This window comes from Physeter macrocephalus, chromosome 2 (genome assembly GCF_002837175.3).
Source record: "Physeter macrocephalus isolate SW-GA chromosome 2, ASM283717v5, whole genome shotgun sequence".
NCBI lineage: Eukaryota > Metazoa > Chordata > Mammalia > Artiodactyla > Physeteridae > Physeter > Physeter macrocephalus.
Window position 1 is genome coordinate 110,067,745 of NC_041215.1, and position 24,742 is coordinate 110,092,486.

At 39.6% G+C, this 24,742-nt stretch overlaps 1 protein-coding gene across 1 annotated transcript in view; it reads left to right on the forward strand.

Annotated features, from left to right (window-relative positions):
* The first annotated feature begins 23,123 nt into the window (after positions 1-23,123).
* FAM237A (family with sequence similarity 237 member A) overlaps positions 23,124-24,742 on the forward strand; it is a 4,699-nt gene continuing 3,080 nt past the window's right edge. The window contains exon 1 of the mRNA XM_007111639.1: positions 23,124-23,535. Coding sequence (XP_007111701.1) covers positions 23,124-23,535 — 412 coding nt within the window. The remainder of the gene's footprint in view (positions 23,536-24,742) is intronic.

The following is a 24,742-nucleotide window of genomic DNA, read 5'->3' on the forward strand; positions in this document are numbered from 1 at the left end:
ACACATAAGTGCATGTTATAAAACATGAATCACGTAGAGCTGTGGAGTTTTACCAAGTGGTATGTGTGTGGGTTTAGTTTCCGTTTTTCTTTTTTTTACTATGCAAAGATGGGAAATGCACAAACTTCTCAAAGACTAGTGTCTGAAGAACTTCCCAAACAGTACTTGAACCCTTTCTTTAAAGTAATCCCATCATATTTTATAGCCATTGTTGCTTCCATTGTTAATTTTTATTTTTAAATAGTTTCCAGTTTTTTAAGTGCACAACCTGAAGTTTTGTTGGAAGTTAATAAATTCATTCATACCTTGCTGGCTGTCTATGGATGGAGATTCAGTAGTCGTTGTATGCATCTGTAGTCAAGTGTATATTAAAACTTTTGTTAACACTGAGTGTTGTAGCTTTTTGCTTTGATCATTTTTCTTAAACCCTTTTTCTGTGTTCTCTTGTATTGTTGATTAAGTGGCTGTGCGCCTGACACGATCAAGAGTTTTAGCACTGGTCTCTTCATCAGAGGCTCACTAAAAATTTAATCAGTCAATGGAGCAAAATAAAATCTCTGATTAATGATAAATATATTGCTGATTAGGATTCAGTTTCAGTGGATTTATTGGAAATGCTCTGCTTTTTATAAGTCGGGGAAAAAAACCACCTTAGGATTATACCATTACCATTTTTTTTTCTTTAGTGTCTCTCTTCTGGGTTTAAAGAGGGGATGGCTAGTCATAGCATCCACGCTTTTGACCTGGTACCATTAGAATCAAACTAAAAAGAAAAGAGAAGTATTTGGTTATCTAAATTGTATGATCAGAAACATTCAAAGAAGGATTGGTCATCAAATAATATTCATTCTTCAGGAAGGTCTCTCAGTGTTTCCTCTCCCTCCCTACTGCCATGCTTTGGTGTGTGCTCAACAGCCACATGTATCTCACGTGTACCTCACGTGTACCTCACATGTATGTACTGCACTAACACGGAAAGAGCCTAATCTGACCACATCATTCCTCTGGTAGAGTTTGCAGGAGCTCTTCATTTCCGATAGGATAAAGTCCAAACTTAATAATGTGACTTAAAGTGCTGGCTGCCTTTCATGGCCTCATCCTTGTTTATTTTTCTAGTCTTCATCAATTCTTATCCTCCCATAGTCACCCTACTTATAGTTCCCCTCAAAGAGCCTCTTCTGCCCAGGTCTGAACAGTCTTATGTAAATTTTATGTCCACTCACCATAGTTCATTTGTTTCTATGTCATTTCATGTAATGAAAGAAATATGAAACACTTAAAATAACATGAATATTATACTTTAAATAAGAAAGAACATTAGAGTACAATTCATATTTGACTTTTAAAGGAATTATCTGATTTTTATATGTTTTCCTTTCTCGTTCTTTTTTTGAGTTTGACATTGTATTGAATTCTCCTTGCTCCCTTGGTAACTGACTGTGAAAGGTGACCCAGAAACCAAAAACTTCCTAGAAAATCGAACAGCAGCCCTCAAGTCAAAACTTTGATATGAATAAATAGGTAGATAATTCATATGCTCACAATGGGATCCTAAGTAACTTTTCAAATTTAATGTAGGCCCCCTTTAGGTTAATGTACGAAAGTTAGGGATTTCTACTCATTAATTTATTCATTCGACAAGCATTTAGGAAGCCTCTATGCCAGGAACTCTTCCTGGGAATTGAAGGAACAAAAGAAAATTCTTGGCCTAAAGTTGTTCACAATTTAGCAGGGAGAGACATGTGTTGAAAAATCACAAAATCAAAAACCTCTGAGCCCAAGGTGCTTAAGTAAACTAAATCATGTAGGAAGTGAATAGAAGAGAACTGATGTGGGGAGAGGGTTGCAGGAAGGCTTTCCAAAAAGAGTGTTGGACTATCTTGAAAGATGACAAGTTCACCAGTCTAATAAAGTGGGAAACACTCAAGGCACAGGAAGCAGCATGCTTCAAGACCCGAGAAGAAGAGCTCAGACACTTCGGGTAAGTAGTGCTAAATGTCTGTTTCCTTCCATTTTGCTAGCCCGCCAACACCCGTCTCCCATCCCAGCCCCCCGCCTTCTTCTCTCCTTCCTACCTTTCCTGAACTTGATCTATAAAAATTCTACAGTACTGTGCCAGGTCTCAAGGACACAATGACTCTGAGCTCTCAATCTTTTAAATGTAACATTTAGATTCGATGTGATAAGTGCCCCAATAGACGTTAAGTAATTAAGTGCCTCAGAAGAGAGGAGGGAGACTCTATCCCTGCCCTTGAGATCAAGGAGGGTTTCACAGAGGAGGTGGCACTTGAGCAAAAGGCCGTGTAGTTGGACCTTCAAGCCATGATCACATATTGTTATGTTTAACCAGGGCTCATTTTGGTTGACAGAAGGAAGTCCATCTACAAATGCCATGGGAGTAGAATAACCTGTAATATTCAGATCTAGTTTTCTGCTTCAGATATCTGGATTTCTTTTGCTTGAGTGGTGATGATGATTATGAGGTTCTCCGTCAAAACCTTATATTTTTAGATATTTTTCCACTGATGAACTCATCATGGATCAGTCTTTAGTATTTGGGGCTGTCATTAATGACATAGAGGGCTTCTTGACCTGACCTGTAAACCTCTAATATTTTCTTAGCATAAAAATCCCTGGCTAATCTCAGTCTGGCGTGAGGGGGTGGATAAGAACCATAAATGCTTTTAAAGCAACATTTAGTAAGTCCTTCAGTTAATGAGGGGTCAGAATCATTTTCCAAGTTCAGCTTCACTTCCGGTCCACCAAAGTTAGTGTTTATCTATCTTTTATGCCTTGGAGAGAAGGTTAACCTTCCTCAATCTTTTCAAAAACCTATTAGCCTCTCTGGCTCCTTGACTAGAACAAGTTATTGGTCACGTACCTGACTTCCGGAGAGAAAGGAAATGCCATGATCCCTCATTACCTGAAAATAGTTGTCCTGCTGGGATCTGCTGATGCACCTTTGCCAGCTGATTTTGTGAGCACACACACTTGCCCTGGTGTGGCTGCAAAGGCTGCACTTGTGACCCCATAGAGTTCACTCATGAGAACATTTATCTGACTGTGATGATCACTGAAAGCCAAATCGGCCCAGTAAATTGAATGGTCCTACAAAAACAAGGCAAAACAAAACAAAACAAAAATCTTCATCCTGAATGATCAGGAGGGTATCAAGAGTTCTTCAGATCTCTTTGGAGCTTTAAATAGCTTCCAGCCTCAGGAGGTAAATGAGCTTCAGCAAAGCTCCCTGCTTCTTCAGACCCAGGTGTCAGGGAGAAAACTGAAAACGGTAAATGACATCAGGGAGGCCTCTGCCCTGCAGCAAGAGACAGCGCTACAGAGCCAATTGTCACTCCCATAGAGACAGTGAATGGACGGTACTCAGTAGGTTTAAACTGCTTTTCCTACATAGGTGAAATGGCTGGGAAGCAAGGGTGAACAGTTTAACGTCTGCAGGAGCCAGTTCCCCAGATGAGTAGGACAACTCAGTCTAGGAGATGAGAGAGTGAAGGAGCCTGAGCTGAGCCGGAGAGCACACAACCTGTCTCTGTTCAGCTCCAGCCAATGGCCACCGTGTGGAAAATTGGACCCTTGGTTGCCCCTCCCATTTATCTTTCCAGAGAAGCCCTAAGTCCAGATATGTATCTAAAATTTCCTACTTTTAAAATCATGCAGCTAATTCATATTTCAAAAACACTGTGTGGATAAAGGCAGTGCAAACAGAACTTGTCTTTGCACAGGATTGAGCCTATGGCCCCTAGTGGGCCCAAGTTCTGCATCAAATAATGAGACGTTTTCACGTGTGGCCCCTGCAATCATCTGAGAGTTCCAGTGAGTGCGCAGACGTGGCCTTGACCCCAGTCAGGGCTGCAGGTGGCTGTGTGAAGGGTCACAGAGGCGTTCTCATGAGTTGCCACTTAGATGTCAACTTACTGCTGTTTCATGTGGGTGTAAAAGCCACAGAGGATCAAAGACAGCCTGCCTGAAGCTACTTCCTTTTGGTGGTGCTTTGTGTGCTAAGCTTATTCAGATGTGCTCATTTGTGGGAGGTGAACTGGTCCAGTGTTGGCAAATAGGCATGCCTCAATGCTTGCTAAAGCAGCTTAGTGGCTGCCTGGCTCCTAAGCCATATCTACCATTGGTTAGAGAGAGTGCTGAGGTGTCTGCCTATGTTTGTGGGCTGATTCTGCTGGGAACCGCTACTGCAACCACTGCTGCTGCCGCCACTAGAAGAGAGTGGGAGTGTCCCAGTTTAGAGGATCTGTACTGTAATAACTTCACTCTCTAAATGTACATTCTGGCCATTTGTTAGAACTAGAGAGAGAGAGAGAGGATAGCAAGACCAAAGGAAAAGGTTAAAAAAGTATTCCTACAAAATTGACTCCACCTGAGAAGGAATGTGTTAATCAGCTTGCAAATCTGCAGGATGTCAAGTGACAGAAGAAATGGGATTTTTGTTACCTCTGTTGAGTTAAACCATTTTCTGTTACAAAACTAAGTGAAAATTGACATGAATGTCCCTTTTCATCCTATGTTTTTAAAAACTTCATTGAGTCAACAAATAATACAAACGTCTACTAAATAAAAGATCTTTGCTAGATGCTGGGTCAGAAAATATGACACCCAGATGCTGGACATTATAGTTTACTACAGGAGCTGAGAATAGGGAAAGAATGAGCATTTCTTTTCTTTTCTTTTCTTTTTTTATTGAAGTATAGTTGATTTATAATATTTCAGCTGTACAGCAAAGTGATTCAGTTTTACATATATATGTATCTATTCTTTTACAGATTCTTTTTCATTATAGGTTATTACAAGATATTGAGTAGAGTTCCCTGTGCTATACAGTAGGTCCTGTTTATCTATTTTATATATAGTAGTGTGTATATGTTAATCCCAAACTCCTAATTTATCCCTCCCCACCCTTCCAGCCGCTCCGCGGCATGTGGGATCTTCCGGGACCGGGGCACGAACCCGAATGCCCTGCATCGGCAGGCGGCCTCCCAACTACTGCGCCACCAGGGAAGCCCAGTATCATTTTTTTAAGATTCCACATATAAGTGATACCATATGGTGTTTATCATTCTCTGTTTTACTTAACTTAGTATGATAATCTGTAGGTCCATCTGTGTTGCTACAAATGACATTATTTCAAAAGTGACCATTTAGATAAAAGTGTCACACTAGGTAAAGGAAAAATAGATAAACTACCATGGGAGATCAGCAGAGGAAAATACTTCTTCCTGCTTTGGGGTGTAGGGAGATCAACAAGATTCTCTGGATGAGGAAGCGTTTGAACTGGTATCTGAATAACTGGTGAACTATGGACATATGGAAATGGGGAGAAAAGTGTTGCAAATTGAACTGGGTAGATGTACAATTTCAGCTGAAATAACGAAGACCAAAAGGCCAGTAGCTTAAACAAGATAGAAGTTTTTGTCTCTCTCAAGAGCCATCCAGAGCTAGTAGATGGCTCCACACACCCTCCATCTTCTTGCTGTGAAATCCTTAGCACACATCTTCCGTCTCACGGAACAAATACTCTGCTTCAGCTCCCATCAGCCTGTCTACCTTGCAGGAAGCAAAGGAAAGGAGGAGACTTGGAAGGCCTATCAGTTCCTCTGGACACCAATCTGGCAGTTGCATATATCACTTTTACTTTTCAGTTCCCATTTCCAAGCGGCCATTTTATTTGCTTGTTGTAACAAATTCAGCATTTATGAGAGTCTGGCCAGAAAAAGGAATATTCGTTTTTTTCAGTCTACCATGCAAGATGAGGGAAACCAAGTAAAAGTGCTGAAAAGAACACTGGGCTTCGTGGTGACAAACTAGTCACTAATTAGCCAAGTAATTGTGAATAGCTTTCCTAACTTATTTTTAAGGTCATAAAGTCCAAATATAAACCTGTAGTTACAAATCAGCCTGATTAAATACCCAGGTGTCTGTGAAAACAGAAAATTGAGAGTTGAAAAGTATGCTATGAGAAATTGGAACAGTCACACCTAGTTGCAAAGGAGACTAGAAATTTAACAGGGGTGGAGGCATATTATTACTAAAGAAAAAGTTTAGAAATGGACACTGAGAGACAGCTCTCAGCCTGCCACTGAGCGTATAGAAAAGTGCCCTTGGGCGGGTGCATGATGCACTGCTCAGATCTGCTTTGAGAACTGAAAAGAACACTGGGCTTCGTGGTGACAAACTAGTCACTAATTAGCCAAGTAATTGTGAATAGCTTTCCTAACTTATTTTTAAGGTCATAAAGTCCAAATATAAACCTGTAGTTACAAATCAGCCTGATTAAATACCCAGGTGTCTGTGAAAACAGAAAATTGAGAGTTGAAAAGTATGCTATGAGAAATTGGAACTTAGTCACACCTAGTTGCAAAGGAGACTAGAAATTTAACAGGGGTGGAGGCATATTATTACTAAAGAAAAAGTTTAGAAATGGACACTGAGAGACAGCTCTCAGCCTGCCACTGAGCGTATAGAAAAGTGCCCTTGGGCGGGTGCATGATGCACTGCTCAGATCTGCTTTGAGAAATAAAGAGATTATATAAAGTGTTTATTCCTCTATCTGCTGGGAGTGCTGCTGGAAGGAAGACATCAGCTGTTAGCCCTTTTGGAGTTTTCCCCTAATGAAGAAAACTGCCCTCAAAGTAGGCTACATACAAAGATGAATCAGTGTGGGTTCCTCAAGGCCCAGCCTTCTCACCCCAACTCAGGACCAGACAGGCTCCAAAAGCTCCTCCTGTGTTGGGCCTTCATGGAAGCTCATCTTCCTCTGTCCAGTCCTACTTCCTTCTGTCCCCTTTCACAGCTGTAGAAAAGCACTCCCTAATAAACATTCTGTCCACTGACCTCTGCCTCGGAGTCTGCTTCCCAGGGAACCCCATCGGGGACAGTCGCCAAGCGACTGGTTTGATTTGGAACATAGAGTGTGTATAAAGGGGACAGCAGGAAGAGAGGAATGACCTGCAGCTCCAGGTAAAGTTGTAGAGATCTTGAGCTGTTGTGCATGGACTTTGCTGCTGCAACCAGGTTTCTGAGGCTTGGAGGAATGGAAGCTGTCCGGCAGCAGTATATACGATGGACTGTGGGTAAGAGAGGCGGGAGGTGGGCAAACCAGTTAGGATACCAGGGTCACACCACAGATCCAGGATAATGAAGAACTGAAACAGGGCTGTGGAAATGCAGAAAGGAGTGGGGCAGATCACACAGGTAGAATCAACAGAACTGGGCAGCTGGTTGTGGAACGTATGAAACAGAGAAGAGTAAATGCTAAAGGCCAGGTTTGATACTTGGTGATTAGGGGACCATTTTTCCTCAAAAAAATTTTGAGGAGGGACTTCCCTGGTGGCGCAGTGGTTAAGAATCCACCTGCCAATGCAGGGGACATGGGTACGAGCCCTGGTCCGGGAAGATCCCACATGCCGCGGAGCAACTAAGCCCGTGCGCCACAACTACTGATCCTGCGCTCTAGAGCCTGTGAGCCACAACTACTGAGCCCACACGCCACAACTACTGAAGCCTATGTGCCTAGAGCTTGTGCTCTGCAATAAGAGAAGCCACCACAGTGAGAAGCACCCCCCCACAGAAACTAGAGAAAGCCTGCGTGCAGCAACGAAGATCTAACGCAGCCAAAAAAAAAAAATTAAAAAAAAAAATTGTCCTCCTCAGGTTAATAAAAATACCTTTAAAATTTTTCTGAGGAAAATTGGGATGGTTACACTTAAACAAACTTTTCATCATATCTCTGTGTAGCAAAAAATGAATTAACAAAAAACCTCTTACTTCCATGACTATAACCATAACTATACTATTTTGGGCTGAAACTGAAATTGTAAGCATTCAGCATTTCAGAAACAAGAGATGAGAACGACACTCCCATACTTATTAGGAGCCGAATATTGATTTGTCAGCAGAGTATCTATTTATTAATAACATCATGGTAGCTCTCCTCAGAAAAATATTATTCCTGAGCCATTATGACCTAAGGTGGAACACAAGAAAGGTGGAAACTGTTCTTGAGTCTCAAAACTACATTTTCAATGCCACGCAGAGAGATAAGATGCTTAAGGCATTTTATAAGGCATTTGTTATTTTGAGAAATGTGAGTTGAACCTAAGAAATAAAAGGAGCCAATCCAAGTAGAAACTCATGGTTACAGGTAATCAAAATGGCTCTATACTTCACTGAGTTCTCAGAAAGTTGTATAACCTCTCCTTTCTTGGTGATGTGTTGCCTGGAGCCACATTTCATTAGCTATGGTTAGAAACAAAGAAATAATTTTTTCTTTATTAAAGTTAAAAAAAACTCTGAGAAAGCCTTATACTCAAATATTTATATGGACCAAACACTCAGATGAAAGGAGAAAAATGTAGACATTCAGTCCATTTTTGCTTTGTTCTCAGGGTCTATACAGACTAGGTAGCTGCCCATATGACATAAAAAGCCTTTGACTTTTTACAGACAAATGAACTACAGATGAATGTTTGTGGAAGAAATCCTTTGACTATCAAAGTCTGTAGGATTTCCAGTTAGTTACCCAGAGAGGCAAACAATTCATATGTCCACAAATCACATATCACTTATGTTAGCAAACTATTATAAATATTTTGTGACATAAATCATCTCTATGTGTGACTTTCCTGCAATAATTTGAGAGTTAGCTAAATAGCTTTGCAATTAGTTTGGTTAAAAAGCTTTATATATATTTACTTTTATTATAGTGAAAGAGAAGTTTAAGTATTGAATTCCTTGCACAAGAAAGTGATTGCTATCTAAAAGTGAACTTCTTGCACAAAAAGTGGTTGACAGCTAAAAATGATGTTGACATCGTGCTTTGGAAACAAGAGATTTTGTTTCTACCATGGAAAAATTAAACCCTGAAAGCATCCCTAGCAGAATAATCCCAACTCCTCATAATACTGTTCTTTCTCTTTTATAGATTCTCTGAGGGCCTGAGAACGCATTAACATTTCTATTCAATGTGAGAGACACTGTTCTATACAATGTGTTAAATGGGGCTAGCCCTTGTTCTGGGAACCATTTCGGAGAAAGGGAGAAGCGTGGTATCAGAAACCTACTGACATTCTGATTCTGGACACTGGTTGAACTACGGTGATTTAGAAATGAAGTGGGTCATATTTGTAAATATGAGTTTTCAAAAGTGGTGAGAGACAGAGTTTGGGTCTATTAGCAGATGAGCATGACTTTATTTCTTTTGTTTGGATTCTCTCCCGTGGTCTAAGGTTTTCTGTCTGAAACATTTGTAACTGGGGAAGGTAAGGTAGGGGTTCAACAGTCTTTACAACCAGCAGGACACTAGAGCGTTTCCAGACCAGCTGGGCATTCAATAAATTGTTTAATGCAAATGCTTCCGGTGTGTGGTTTGTTGCTTGATCTTTCTGGTCTTGAACTGGATCGATGCAATGGTTGTATAATAGATCTTGTGGACAATTCTCACTTATGCCTGTTACCTAGTGAGGAAGAGGTATTGAACTGGAAACTCAAGAAATCAGTTCCAAAATCAGATCTCTTTTTCTGCTGGTGATGACAACCTATGTTCGGTATCAAGGGCAGATGTCATGTTTGAGAGCAGAGGGGGTCAATTTTCTGATAGCAGCTCTGGATCAGGCTTACAAGCTGAAAAAAATCACGAACTTATATATGAGAATTTGTAAACTTCTCACTAAGATTTAATCAATGACTTTGCTGATGTCGCACATTTGTTGGAGTCTAGATATTTTCTTGCATGATTATTAATTCAAAGCCATGTGTAAATGGATGCCCCAAGATGTGTGTTAGGTATGAAACTTCATCAAAATATGGGATCCCAAGATAGGATGGATATACATATACATACATACAAACATAGATATGTGTATACATATTTGAGTATGTAATATGCTCTTCTAAATCTATGCCTATAAAAATTATGTATAATTTTAAATTCCCCTAGGATATCACCCTCAGATATGTCAGAAGCATGGGGCCTGTTAAAAGAAATTTACTGTGCTTCAGGAGCTGCTGGTCATTACAGGAGGAGTGGTCACCTCAATTTCTGAAGGTTTTTAAGGAAGGGGTGAGGGGAGGGTTAAAAAGGAGCCTGATTGCAGAGTGGCTGAATGGTGAAGCAGTGTGTGCTCTCCACATGTTTTAGTAGGTTTCAGTAGCTTCAGATATGTGTGACTAATGACACTTGAATTTGGTCGATACAAGTCAATTTTATAAGCATAAGGGGCTGCAGTTTTGTTCTAATGAGTATTGATGCAATCTCAAAACTTGCATGGATTGAAGATCATAAAAAGTTAGAAGTCATTTGTGCTTTAAAGCAATGTTTTTTCCCCTCAGTCTCTATTATAATACATGATTTTATTTCCTTCATTTCACTTTTGCTCATTTAAATTATCTTGTTTATTGATTTGTTTACTTAATTATTGTTAGTCTTTTCCAGTAGAATATAAGTTCTAAAGAGCAAAGACTTCGCTTATTTTGTTCATTGATGTATATCTCCCATGCCTATAACAGTAAATGTCACAGTTTTGTGTGTGTGTGTGTGTGTAATATAGAACAAATGAATTGCTTTGGTTTGGGCATCTGTGTCAGTACATTTCAATGTCTTGTCCTTTGCCTGTCTTCATCTGCTGTGTTCCTCATTATTTGGGGATTCATCGTGGTTTAAATCATATCTTGATAATCTCTCATTTCACCCAGTAGAGGACATGCTTTGAAATACTGAGTATTGGGTCATTTCAAAAACCTCCTCTCTGCTCAGGAAGATGCTGTGGATGGACCCTCATATCTCACTGTCCTGATCTCACTCCACAGAAGGAGCACAGAGATGAGACTGGTGATAAAAGAGAATAGTGACGGTTGTCATCCTTAGAGGGACTGGATTTCAGGGTAGGGTGTGGTATAGTTGTGATTTCCTTCCTTGTTTTATTGACACTGATTAAATGTCTAGGTGGTCTAATAGAAGACATCCTAAATAGCCAAAAAATTCTACTATTTTTAGTGAGTGAATTTTTGCATCATTTGTTTTCTATACAGAATGAAAACATGAGCTTAAGGTCTTTTCTAAAATAACTTCCATAGATGATATGGACTTATAATTTTTTTTACTTGAAATTTAAGTAAACAGAATGGGATTAAGCATAATCCTTTGTTCTTGGTATAATCTATCAGTCCGTTGCCCTTTTGTATGCAAGTATGTATTTATTTATTCACCTACTTATTTATTTAAAATCCTATAAAAATATCTATGAATCTACTACTCAGTGTGATAATTAGAACATTGACAGTAATTAACATTATCTGTGAAACTTTCCATCTTATCCATTGGACTCTTCACTCTTCCCTTCTAATGTAATTACTACCTTGACTCTTATAATAATCATTTCATTGCCATTTGGAAACATACCTAGTTTTATATTTTTACATATTGCTAATACATGTGTTGTTTGGTTTTAGTTATTTTAACTTTATAAAAAGGGTATTGAAATTTTATATATAATCTTTGGAGACTAATTTTTTCTTCTCAATATTATATTTATAACACCATACATGGTGTTCCAACTAGCTGTACTTCATTTTAACTCCTGTGATAGCCAATTGGGTGAACATACTACAACTTATTTATTTATTTATTCCCTACTTTTTTGGCATTTGAATAGTTTCTGGGTATTTTCCATACAAATGGTATCTCTGTAAACATTCTTATATATATTTATTAGTGTACAAGTGAAAGAATTTCTCTGGTGTTTATACTGAGGGGTGTAATTGCTTACTCATGGGGTATATCAATGTTTAAGTCCCTTCTACAGTGATTGTACCACTTTTAATTCTTAATTTCAATAATTTTCTAAACTCCAGGATGTCAAGACATTTATTCAATTAATAGATTATGACCACAAATCATAGAATAATAAATTGGTAAAGCAGAAAAGAATTTTGAGATTATCCATTTGGACCCATTTAATTTGCAGAGAACATTCATATGTAGGAGAGTTGAAATTATTTGCTCAAAGTTCTAGAAAGAAGGGGCTTTCAGATCAATCACGAAGTAGATTATGCAACCATCATTGTATTATTTTTTTTAACATCTTTATTAGAGTATAATTGCTTTACAATGGTGTGTCAGTTTCTGCTTTATAACAAAGTGAATCAGTTATACATATACATATGTCCCCATATCTCCTCCCTCTTGCATCTCCCTCCCTCCCACCCTCCCTATCCCACCCCTCTAGGTGGTCACAAAGCACCAAGCTGATCTCCCTGTGCTATGTGGCTGCTTCCCACTAGCTATCTATTTCGCATTTGGTAGTGCATCATTGTATTCTTACCAGCATTTTCTGTTTCTCAAGTATGCAATGTTTGGTGAATAATATTTAAACTTCTATTTTTAAGGTAAAGAAGTTAAGATCCAAGAAAATAAACAGCAGTGGAGTTATGACAATTTAGCATTAAAGTTGAATTTATTCAATGAACAGTTTTCCATCAGGTCACATTGCCTTATGGGATTGACTTTGCTGATTGCTTCCCCAACAGCCATTCCCAACTCCCTGGACAAAGTACTTTACTGTCTTACACTGGAGCTCTTTCCCTCAGACTTACTTGTATCTATAAATGACCATGTAACATCTCTGTAGTCCATGAATTAAGATTTAGTCCACTGATGAAGGTCATAGAAATGCTTTTACTTTCTTGATTAAAAAATAACAGATGTGTGGGGACTTCCCTGGTGGCGCAGTGGTTAAGAATCCACCTGCCAATGCAGGGGACACGGGTTCGAGCCCTGGCCTGGGAAGATCCCACATGCTGTGGAATAGCTAAGCCTGTGTGTGACAACTTCTGAGCCTGTGCTCTAGAGCCTGCGAGCCACAACTACTGAGCCTGCGTGCCACAGCTACTGAAGCCTGCATGCCTAGAGCCTGTGCTCCACAACAAGAGAAGCCACCGGCATGAGAAGCCCGTGCACCACAACGAAGAGTAGCCCCTGCTCGCCGCAACTAGAGAAAGCCTGCACGCAGCAACGAAGACCCAACACAGCCTAAATAAATAAATGAATAAACTAACAAATAAATTAATTAATAGAAAAATATAACAGATGTGGCTGGGCTGAAACAACCCTTTCACCTACTTCCTGCCTTGAATGTAGATGTAATGTCTGGAGCTGCGGCAACTAACCTGTGAGTCCAAGGAAAGGTTAAGGGAATCATAGAAACATGGGCCTGATATCCTTGGGCCACTGAACTAACATCAGCAGCCACATGTTTCCAGGTTTCTTATTAGGTAAGAAAAATAAACCCCTTTTCATTTAAGCTAATATATATATATGTATATATCTGTATATACATATATCCTTAGGTTTTCTTTTACTGGTAGCTTAATGAATTCCTAGTTAATACACCATGTTACAAAAATGATCTCAAACTAGATTTCGAATGTTTCCCTTTTTCCAACGACTGAACATGAAAATCCTGTCATTGGATGAGCAATGTTTTTTCTGTCAGGGGAAATGATTTTATACTTTTATGCTTAACTTCTACTTTTAGCTTATAGTCTTTCAATCAAAAACCCCATTTCAGAGGATGTGTCCATAATCACATCAAAGCAATATTTCCATTCAGCAAAAGCATGATTTAAAAAAAAAGGGGGGGGCACCAAATAAAGAAAAAAAAAACAAACCTCTAAATTGGCTGACGGACATTTTGATTTCTTTTTCCAGACGTGAAAAAGAAATTTCATCAGTGCAAAGTTGACTAATGACACTCACTACTCCAGCCTTGGGTTCAAAATGAGACTATTCTCATAAATAAATTCAACCAATATTAATTAAGAAGTTATATGTGTGTTGGGCTCTAAAGCTGAGAGTAGTCAGACATGATTACCAGTCTGAAAGAGCTTGCTGCTGGTTAGGGTAGGAGGGGATGGTGAGGAGAGACAGATAAGCATACATAACAAATAAAATATAGTAAGCATATAATGCAAGTATGCACAAAATTGTGTAGGAATCTAGAGCAGAGTAGAGCTAACTCCCCTAGACACACACAAGTCAAGGAAAAGTTTCTCATCCCAGGAGCCTTTCTCATACTGTAAGATGTTTTATGCCTTCAACATATAGGTCTATGTCCTTATTTGTCCTTTCACAGATGTTTTCTTCTTGGCAGAAGTCCTTAATTGTCAGTAGACCTCTGGCTTTCTGAGCTGTAAATCCCTCGGCTCCACCTATTATGTTGAAGTAGAGATTATATGTTGTTTTTTGATACTCCATCATAACTGAAGCCTTAGGGAAAAAAAACTTACTATTGCTAAAAGCTTAGATCTTGTCATTGTTGCCGTGGTATGTAAAACAAATAGAAAACAAATCACTTGTATTCTCCTCTGGAAATGAGTAGCCCAAAAGATGGGACAATTCTGAAAAGCCAATACTTACAGTAGTCACTCTTAAAGTGCTGGGGTTATTGCAAAGACATACACTCATCTCTTGACAAAGCCACGGGAATCCCTATGGGCTTTGCAACCTACTGGAAAGAAAGGGCAAAAGATGAATGTATCTTGAGAAGTACCCTAGAAAGAACCCACCACTAAACCTGTTATCATAACCATAGTATTTTCACATGTATAAGTATGAAAAATATGAATGAACCATTCTTGTATTCCCGAGTAGCTTTCTTTTTCTGCACATTTTAGAATCAATGTCCAATATCATCTGACTACTTACTTCAACTTGTCCTTATGAATTTGATGACACTTAAAGACTGACTAATCCATTTATCCCAATGGGCATTCCAGGAAATTGTCCTTGTTTATTGCCATCTTCAAATGATGGAAAAGCATAAAAAAATGAGGGAAAGTAATTATTTTTACTATCTGATCCTAAATGTTAAAGAAGCACCCTCTTCTTAAAGGCTGGCCCCATCATTTGAAAATTAATGCACTGCTGAAGATGCAAACCATCTATATAACTGCTCTCGAATTTCATTAAAATTAATCGGAAGTCCTTTTTAATGTCTTTGAGTATTGCTTCAAGTGGCAAAAATCAGAAAATCTACCCATGGGTCACATCAGCTACTTGCGATTTACTTCTCCAACAGTCATTCTTTCAGCCTAGGCTGCAACCGCGCAAAACTGAAACAACTCTCCAGATGACAAATGCCAGTCAAACCAGTTATTTAGCGTCATGTCATTTTAAATGACCCATTGGTTTCCTGAATATTTTTTAACAAGTCAGAATTATGATGTAATGGATTGATTCCAGATGTAACTTGTTAAAATTATTCTATCAGTAAGTTGTACCTGCCATATGCTCCCTCCCAGTTGGTATTGGGGAGCCAATAGGGGAATAAGGATAGACTACTGTGAAGAGAATAGAGAGTGACAGTCAGTGTATGTGTTTGTACAAGCACACTGTTTGGGACAGATAAATGACAATGTGTAAAGCTAAGTTTTGGAAACAGAACCATGTTTTAATTCTTACCAACTAACTTACTCAAGGAAAATCCCTTAGCAGAAAACTGGGGGGAAAGAGGAGAATAGATGTGAGACCATATATATGAAAATAATGTTTGGTAAAATGTAGGTGCTAATCAAATGTGTGTCATTGTTAGAGAGAGGCTAGTCTGTGGAAATGAAACCACAGGGATAAGATATCAAACTAAGCAAACTTATATGTTTAACAGAGTATTAAATGTTTCATTAAAATGATTTGATGGTGCCTTTCTTTTTATCAACATGCAAGAATTAGTGTGCCATTTTCCTCTTGCAATTATTAGTAAGGTTCAGATGAAAGATACGTATTTCTTTCCAAGAGTCTCTCCAAATTGCCCTAAGCAAGGAATTCTAAATGTATGTTACAACAGAATATATAGTTATTAAGATCTTCTAAATAAAAATATTCATAAGATGACTACTTAAATTTCAAGTGCAAGTTGGTAAATTGTATTTAAGAGAAATGTTGAATCAAAGCATTATTTTCTAGACTGCCACTATAAAAAGTCTTACTAAAGGTCAAAACTTCCAGTCCCAAGTAATTATATTGAAAAGAAAAGAAAAAAAAGTATATGAGCAGACCCTAGCTAGGCTTTTAAAATATATATATATATATTTTAAATCTTTTTACATATTTTATTACAATATATAAATACATACATTTCACTTTGCTTTCTTCCAAATCTTTTTCATTTCCAGTCTTCCTGAATATCATTTGGAATAGCTAAAAGAAAATTCCAATTTTATCTCTCGATTGGTGGCCACCTACATTCTTTCGAATTTTTCACCATCAGAAATAACAATACAATAAATGGGGTTTTTTTTCTTATAGCTTTTTTCTTCTTTAGCAGTTTGTCTTTATTTTTATTTATTTATTATTTTTGACTTTTAAAAACATTTTTTATTGAGAGAAGTGAGAGAGTGGCGCGGACATATATACATTACCAAATGTAAAACGGGTAGCTAGTGGGAAGCAGTCACATAGCACAGGGAGATCAGCTCGGTGCTTTGTGACCACCTAGAGGGGTGGAATAGGGAGGGTGGGAGGGAGGGAGATGCAAGAGGGAAGAGATATGGGGACATATGTATATGTATAGCTGATTCACTTTGTTGTAAAGCAGAAACTAACACACCATTGTAAAACAGTTATACTCCAATAAAGATGTTGAAAAAATAAAATATATATATATATATATTTTTTTTTTAACGTCTTAGCTCCCATTGGCAAGAGTTGTCCTAGGATTTCTGGTTGGGACGGCAATGTCACACACCCTCAGCTGCTATAAAGCTGGGGTGACCATTTCAATTTATTATCTTATTATAAGTATAATAGACTTATATCTTATTATTACTTATAATAGTACAGCTGGAGCCCAACTACAGAGGTCTTTACCTTCACTTCGCTTCAGCCACTCACTTCCGAGGCTGTGCTCAGAAGACAGAGCTGCTCCACCTCTGAAATCTGAAGCCTGAATATCCCTCTTCCTGACTAATACCTTTCAGTGTCCCCTTTTTTACTCCTCTTACACGTGTTTTTTCCCCTTCAACGGGGCTTCAGTTTTCTTCATTTCCAACCAGTCTTTCATCTCTCTACCCCTCGTCTCTTCTTTTTTTCTAACCTGTGTATACCCTTGATTCTTTCGCACCTACATTCAGTCAGATGAGCACTGAAGGAGAAAAATAATAACTAGCATTTAACAAAACACTTTGCCACACGCAGCACCATTCTAAGTGTTTTGCATGTATGAACTCATTTAATCCTCACTAGCCATAGGGAGATTTTTGCCCATTTTACACGCAAGAAAACTGTTTCATAAGGGTTAAGTAACTTGTACAAAGTATTACATCAAATAGAAGACACCGTCAATTGTAGACATCTCATTATCTGAAAAAAAGCAAAAGAAAATATTGCAATTCTGATTGTAAGGTGCCTTCAGTTGATAGATAAAACCTGATTTCAGTGGTGTTAAATGTGAAAATTTGCATCTAAGAATCGATCAAATATGACACATGAGGGAGATATGGTGCAAACCCAGGCAGTTCGGAGCTTCATCCATATGCTATTCTGCCTCATAAAAACCAAACAAGCATGCAAAATGGTCTGTTACAAATTCATGGTCTCAAATTTTGCCTGGGCATTTAGTAATTCCTTTAGTCTCTTTCTCTCCCTTCTCTTATCTCCTCTCTTCTTTCTCTTCTTTTCAAAGATTATTCAAAGCCTTTTCACTCTCCTTAAATTCCTTACCTAATACCTTTTCTCATTCACTTTTTGTGAATGCCTACGGACCTTAGTTCATTAAGAGATTGAGACCATTGGTCACCATCTCTCTCAACTCCTGCTCTCCATCCAACATATCATACACAGATGTATCCATATCCAGAGGGAGCCTTTCTTTCTCCTTGTTCAGAGAGCAAAGCTATCCCTTCTGTGTAATGCTGACTCTTCCTTATTCCCTTATCCCTATTGCTTCTGTGTCTTCTGAGGTTGTTAGTTATCCTCCTATCTTGAATTTAAACTCCTCCCTGTCTGTTGGTTTCTCTCCCTCAGCTTGTAAACATGACAAAGACCCAAGCCCTAACCTCCTGTTCCAATTCTTCCCCTCTTCTTTTCTAAACTTCATAGAAAGTGCTTCTCAGGGGCTGTCTGCATTTCCTTGCTTTCTACTTCTGCCTCAGCTCACCATTTCTCCCCCAACACTCAGTCAAAATTGTTCTTAATAGGCAATTTGGTGACGTACTATTTTATAGAGCCAATGGACAATTCTTTGTCTTCATTTTATGGACTCCCTTTTCTGAATCTGTGTGCTGTGGTTTATTTCTTCCCTCTGTGAAAATCTTTACCTCATTGGTTTCCAGGGAACCACATTCTCCTGGTTCCTCTTAACTCTACTTTTTAATCAGATATTGGCATTTCCCAGAGTCTATCCTTAGGTTACTATTGTACCCACTTTACATACATTCCTATGAGGTTTTTAATTATTGCCCACAGGTTGACAAAATCCCTAATTTAGACTTCTTTCTTGAGCTCTATGTATGTGTTTATCTTTAGTCCACTCCTCTTCCTTGACTATTCAGTTTCTCCATTGGGATGTCAGTCATCTCAAACTTAACGTGTTGAAAAGCAAATTTTTTTTTATTAGTTTCAGGTGTACAACATGGTGATTTAAAATTTTATCTATTGTAGTCTGTTTGAAGTTATTATAAAATATTGGTTATATTCCCTATGCTGTACAATATACCCTTGTAGAAAAGTATATTCTTGAGTTCCCTTTCCCAAACCTATTCCTCAAACCATTTTTCCTCTCTCAGCTGATGGTTCCAAACCTCCATTTGCTTAGCCCCCAAAACTTGAAGTAATCTTGAATTTTTCTCTTGTTCTTGCACAATACATCCAATCTATCAATAAATCCTGTCCTTTCTACCATCAAAATATATTCAGAATCTGATCACTTTCACCAACTGTACTGCTACCACCCTTATCTAAGCCACTATTACATCTCATCTGGATTATTGCAGTAGCTCCTAACTGGACTCCCTGCCTCTGCCCTTCCTTCCCTCTAGTCTGTGCTCTACTGAGCAACCAGAGTGGATTTCTGACCACCTTTCTGACCTTATCTCCTACCACAATGCCCAGAAAACACTCTTATCACACCACATATGTTCCAAGGCAATTATGCTTCCCCTATGCTCTATCTGGAGCATTCTCTCACATACATATGCATGACTCACTCTTTCACATTAATAAATCTTTACTTAAATATCTCTTCCTCAGGAAGGACTTCTCAGTATTCCATATAAAATAGCTCTTCCCCCATTATCCTTTCCTAGTCCCACTTTACTTTTTCTTGGTGATCCTTTGTTTTTTTCTTACCATAACTGACACATTACACATATACTTTTCCTCAGGCTTCAGAATTATAAACACTCGTTATTGACTCATGACACTATTTGTTTATTTAATTAACTAGTTGAGTGTTTGTTTTTGATACACAGCTGTAAACTCATCATTTAACACAGAAACTAGAAACACAAATCATTACACATATATAATTTTTAAATTAAAATATAAATTTTCTTCTCCCACCCCCACTACAGTATAAGCTCCATGAGTACAGGGGCTTTGTTTTATTCCTTCTGTGTGCACAGCATCTAGAATCGTGCCTGACACACAGGCACTTGAAAATAAAGTAAGCACTGCATATTTATAGACCAATATTTTCAAGGGTAATGTAACTTTCAACATGTCTAAAACCAGAATTAAATCCCCACATCTTTACCTCTGTTCTCCTTTCTCTCTCTGCACTCCTTCCCTTGGCTTCCCTTCTTCCTATCACTTGACTCTTTTCCCCGGAAGCACAGGACTGCTTGGATGCTCCCTCCCTGCCTTTGATCATGCTAACTTCTCTGCCTGAAGGAGACCATTCCCTCCCCTATGGCTCCAGGAAAACTGTATAAATTTTTCTTCAAGAAGGTCACCAGTCACCTCCTCAAACACACTGTCTCTGCCCCCTCCTTCCCCTTTCCCTTTCTCAGGGTTCTCCCACCCCAATCTCTATCCTTTGTACTCACACACTATGCTTCTGTAATTATCTTCTCCAAGAGGCTGAGAGCTCCTTGAAGTTCAGGAAGCAAGTAGAAGCCCTCATCATGATCTTTCCCCACTTCCTCAGAAGATAAATAAAAGCAGACATTAGTATGTTCAGTTCACTGATTGAGAAACTGATTTCAGAGCAAGAGAAAAAGCCCAGAACCCCTAGGAATCCTCTCGAGATCTCTTTCTTCCTACCACTTGGGTACCAGGAATGTTCCTCATGTCTTCGATAAACCTTGCTATAAGCCTGGGTTCCTCTCTGTGCCCCCCTGGAAGGTAACCATGGATACTATTGGGCTGGCACAAAAGCCTTCAGTTAGTGGAGACTACCAGTGGTTTTCAGGATGCTTAGAGGGTTTTGAGGTGAGGGGGCAAAACCTGGAAACCGTGGCAAAGGTAAGACTTTTGCCTCAGGCTCTTGGTCTGGGTGTATTTCAGTTAGGGTGGGCCCTAATTCTCAGCAGACCCCCCCAAAGGTGACAGGACTGACTAGGATATTAACTAGCTTTGAGTTGAGAACCAAAGAGAATCCCAGACGTCTCCTCTTCTTGGAAAGCAGGAACCCCTCTGTGAAATCTTGAGCAGTGGGCTGACGCAAGCAATATTAGCAGCAGCTCGGGCTCCTGGGGTGATCCAAGCCACAGAGCCTTGAGATGATGGGGTCCCCTGTCCCCAGTCAAGGGGAGCTTCCAGTGGTGCCTTGTCCCCACCCACATTCTTGCCTCAAGGGTGTGTTTCTTTTCGGAGCCCAGGACCACAGGCAGGCAGGAGAAATTCACAGCCAGGATGTCACTGGGATGCACCTTCATTTCCTTACTGACCGCTGTGAGGGCACCCACGTGCATTCTCCGACCCTAGGAGTCCTGGGTCTTCCCTGCTATCACTTGATTCTCAAACAAGGAACGTCTGGAGAGTAGAGATCTAGGGAGCCCCACTTGCTCCTTGAAGGGCGCGGGACTGGGCCCCAACTTTCCAGTTCCCGCCAGCAGTGTCACGCCTCCCAAGGTAGGACCGGGAAGCCAACCACACAAAGGCTCAGTTCCGCTGGTGGAGGGGGGGTATGGGTCAGTGTCAATGAGGTGTGTGCGGCTAAGCCTCCTCTTTTTCTTGAAACGAAATCTTCAGGGGAGGGAGGGAAGAGGAGGGTGCAGGAGATGGACTTGGGGGCGAGAGGTGGCGGCCGTTTCCCGGCGTTTTGACGTAGACTTGAAGAGGCGCCGAGCACTCCCACTGCTTAAGAAGAGGCACCGTAACCTTCAGGGCGCTGAAGGTGGGGGCCGTCGCTTGCTCAGGGAGCAAGCTGAGCATTTTCTCTCCACGCACTCCAAGGAATCCAGAGAGGGCTGCGCAGGTAAGTGCGGAGGGGCTCCCTTCCGTGACCTGGGAGTAAAGCCGCGGAGTAAGGAGGCTACTGGGGCGCGAAGGACACAGGGTGTCCCCGGCAGCTCCGCCCTGAGGAGGGACAGGCGGTGGAACCAGGTGCGGGACCGAGACGTAGGGAGCACAGCGCGGGGCTTGTGGCAGGACACACGCAGGATCCCAGGGCTGAGGAACTTCCAGGCTTGGGGAAGACTCTCCGAAGGGAAGGGAGCCTGACGGAGCCAATGTGAGCGCTGCGGCGCGAGCAGGCAGCGAGTCCCAGACTCGCCAACTTCAGCACCCTGGACAGTATCCGGCCCCTGGTCTTCCAATAGACTTAGCACGGACAGCTTCGCCTTGTCCCCTAAGGAAAAACAACTTTTGCGGCCCCTCGACTTTGATATTTTAGTTCAGAAGAGGACATATTAAATTTGATTTTGTTCAGGTAGGTATCCTGTGTAAATAATCTGAAATATAGAGGAAATATTTTTGAATAACTTTGTATCTCAACATGCCTCTTCAGGAATGTGCCTGTTCAAAGACAGTTTCTGAAATACCGATTTAAGGGAGACTCAATATGTTTTGTTGCTGTGCAGAAGAGAAAGGTTCCATCTTATGGTGTTATCATGAAATGTTTCCAATATAGACATATTCTCATGAGAATTCCCATGAGCTGTGCCTTGCTTGCCTTCATGATACTAACATCTAAAAGATTTGGAAATATAAAACTGAAAGTCAGCTGTATATGCCCTCCTGCTTTTTCTTTACACTAGAGTTATTTAAGTGTAATATACATTTTGTATATCATATACATTTGTGAAGATTCAGGTAAACCTTTTTTTTCTGGGAAAAAAATTGGTTTGTTATTATTTTAAGTACATCATTTCTCATTGGACTTGTCTGAAGTGTAACATAATAATTTCAAAGTGTATATGGATGTCTTGGTTTTATTGCAACCGGCTGTGAAAGCCAGAAAAGTTGAATGAGAGGCAAATAATTTTTGTTAAAATTCTTGAGATTTATAGCAAGATGAGAAAAATGAGAAAAGATCATCTTTATGAAAATTATGCCAGAATTGCAGAACATTTTAGGTGTTTGTAAAATGTTTATTAATTCTACTCTAATGGGTTGAATATACCTTGGTTCCCATACTTTTATCACACTATCTTGTGTTTATTTTTATTTATAACATTTTACAATTCTTATGCCTTTTTTAATAATAAAAGGAACCATAATAGGAAAGCATCCAAGGGTAAAATAGGTTCAAATTCTTAATTGCATGGGAGTCCTGGTTTAGGATAGCTAGGCTAAATTATGCAATTATAGAATAATAAAAGCCATGTAGCAAGACTGAAAAATTTCACTTAATACCCTTTTAAACTATATTTCTCTGTACTAGGGAAAAACAAGTTTACTTATTTATCTTACAAAAGAGCACATCTTAGGAATAAATCTTTCTTAGTCTAAACATCTTGGTTTTGTACTACCCGGCTTGACAATGCATCATTTTAGATAGACTGGGGCTTGAGAGATGGGAGGTAGGATAAGACTTTTCCCAGAGATGATGGTATGTTTCCTTTGCTGGCACCAAGGCTCTTAAAGGCATAATTATTTTCTTTACTGAGTGGAGTACAGGCAGGAACTCATATGAAATATTTCCATCTTGTGCAGTTTCAAGGCCATGGCCGATCCTGGGAACAGAGGCGGGATCTATCGCCCCTTGAGTCTCACCTGCTCCCTGCTCATTGTGGGAATGTGCTGCGTGTCTCCTTTCTTCTGTCACAGCCAGACAGATCTGCTGGCTCTTAACCAACCTGATCCTCAGTGCTGGGAATCTTCTTCAGTACTCCTCCTAGAAATGCAGAAGCCTCGAATTTCCAACACTGTTTCAGGTTTCTGGGATTTTATGATCTACCTGAAGTCATCTGAGAACTTGCAGCATGGGGCATTGTTTTGGGATCTGGCCCAACTCTTCTGGGACATCTATGTGGACTGTGTCCTCTCCAGAAACCATGGCTTAGGAAGGAGGCAATTGGCTGGAGCGGAAGAGAAGATCTCAGCAGTGCATCCACAGCACACAGGGAGAGAAAAAGGTGGTCAACCCCAGGTCCCATGTCTTTTGAAAGGATCATTCAAGTATGAATGTGCTGAATTGTGAGGAAGAGGGAAATGGTTTTAGGGGAATCCATTGCCACACATAGCCTCCTCAGGGGTGAGCCCAAAGAGCACGCAAGTGATAGGAAGATAGATAGCACTTCCTTTTGTAATTTGCAGTAGCTGTTTTTCTCAACATATTGTTGTCATCTTCATACTTCAACAGCAGCGAAGAAGAATCAGAAAGACAAGTAGGAAAAGACATGATCCCTAAAATACAATATCAAGGTATAAAGGGATGCCCCCAAATTAACATTATTTTTTTTCAGTTAGGCTGAACATTGGTAGTCATAACCTGTGTTCACTTGCTATGGAATTGGGAAGATTTGAATATAAGCCTGGGGAAGGCTCACAGCACTCAAGCTCTTGCCCCTTTTAAATAGAAAAACAAAAACAGAAACAAAAACTAATTGCTTTCATGTAAATGAGAAGGACTCCTTGAGATGTACTTACTTAGTTGATGGATAAATGGTAGAAAAATCAGCTGGTTTGCAAATTCACTCTTCCTTGTTTTTTTGAACAAATTGCAAATAAGTAATTAACTTCCAGCAAGCTGAGTAATTAATTTTTAGAAATCTGGAACTTCCTACAAATTTAGAGATTTTTCACTGAAGTAAATATGGTATTCAAATGCAGTCTTCTCCAGGGGCACTAGAAAAAAATATCCTTTATAGAATTAGAAAGAGGGTGAATAAATCACTGTAAGCTGAGAATAACAGCCTTATTCATACTGTTTTTGTTCCTTTTTTGGTGTTGTTTCAACCAATGTGCTTCTAAAGCTTGCAGCAAGGGCTGTTTGGGTGGTAGTAACTATTTATGCACTAGTGGAAAACTGAAGCATAAATAATAATTTTTGCAATTGTACATTTGATTGTGAGAACTGTTATATGTTCCTGTAAAAAATCTATTAAAATAGCAATTAACAGTAATAGTTATAGATCAGTCTTTTCCCGATATTGTAGAACCTTTAAATATCTAGTTTGTTTTAACCTCAGTAACAAAAAATATTATTAGCTGACCCATAAAGCCAGATAATCCACCGCAATTATTTTTTTAATTTTTATTTTTTGCCGTATGCGGGCCTCTCACTGTGTGGCCTCTCCCGTTGCAGAGCACAGGCTCCGGACGCGCAGGCTCAGAGGCCAT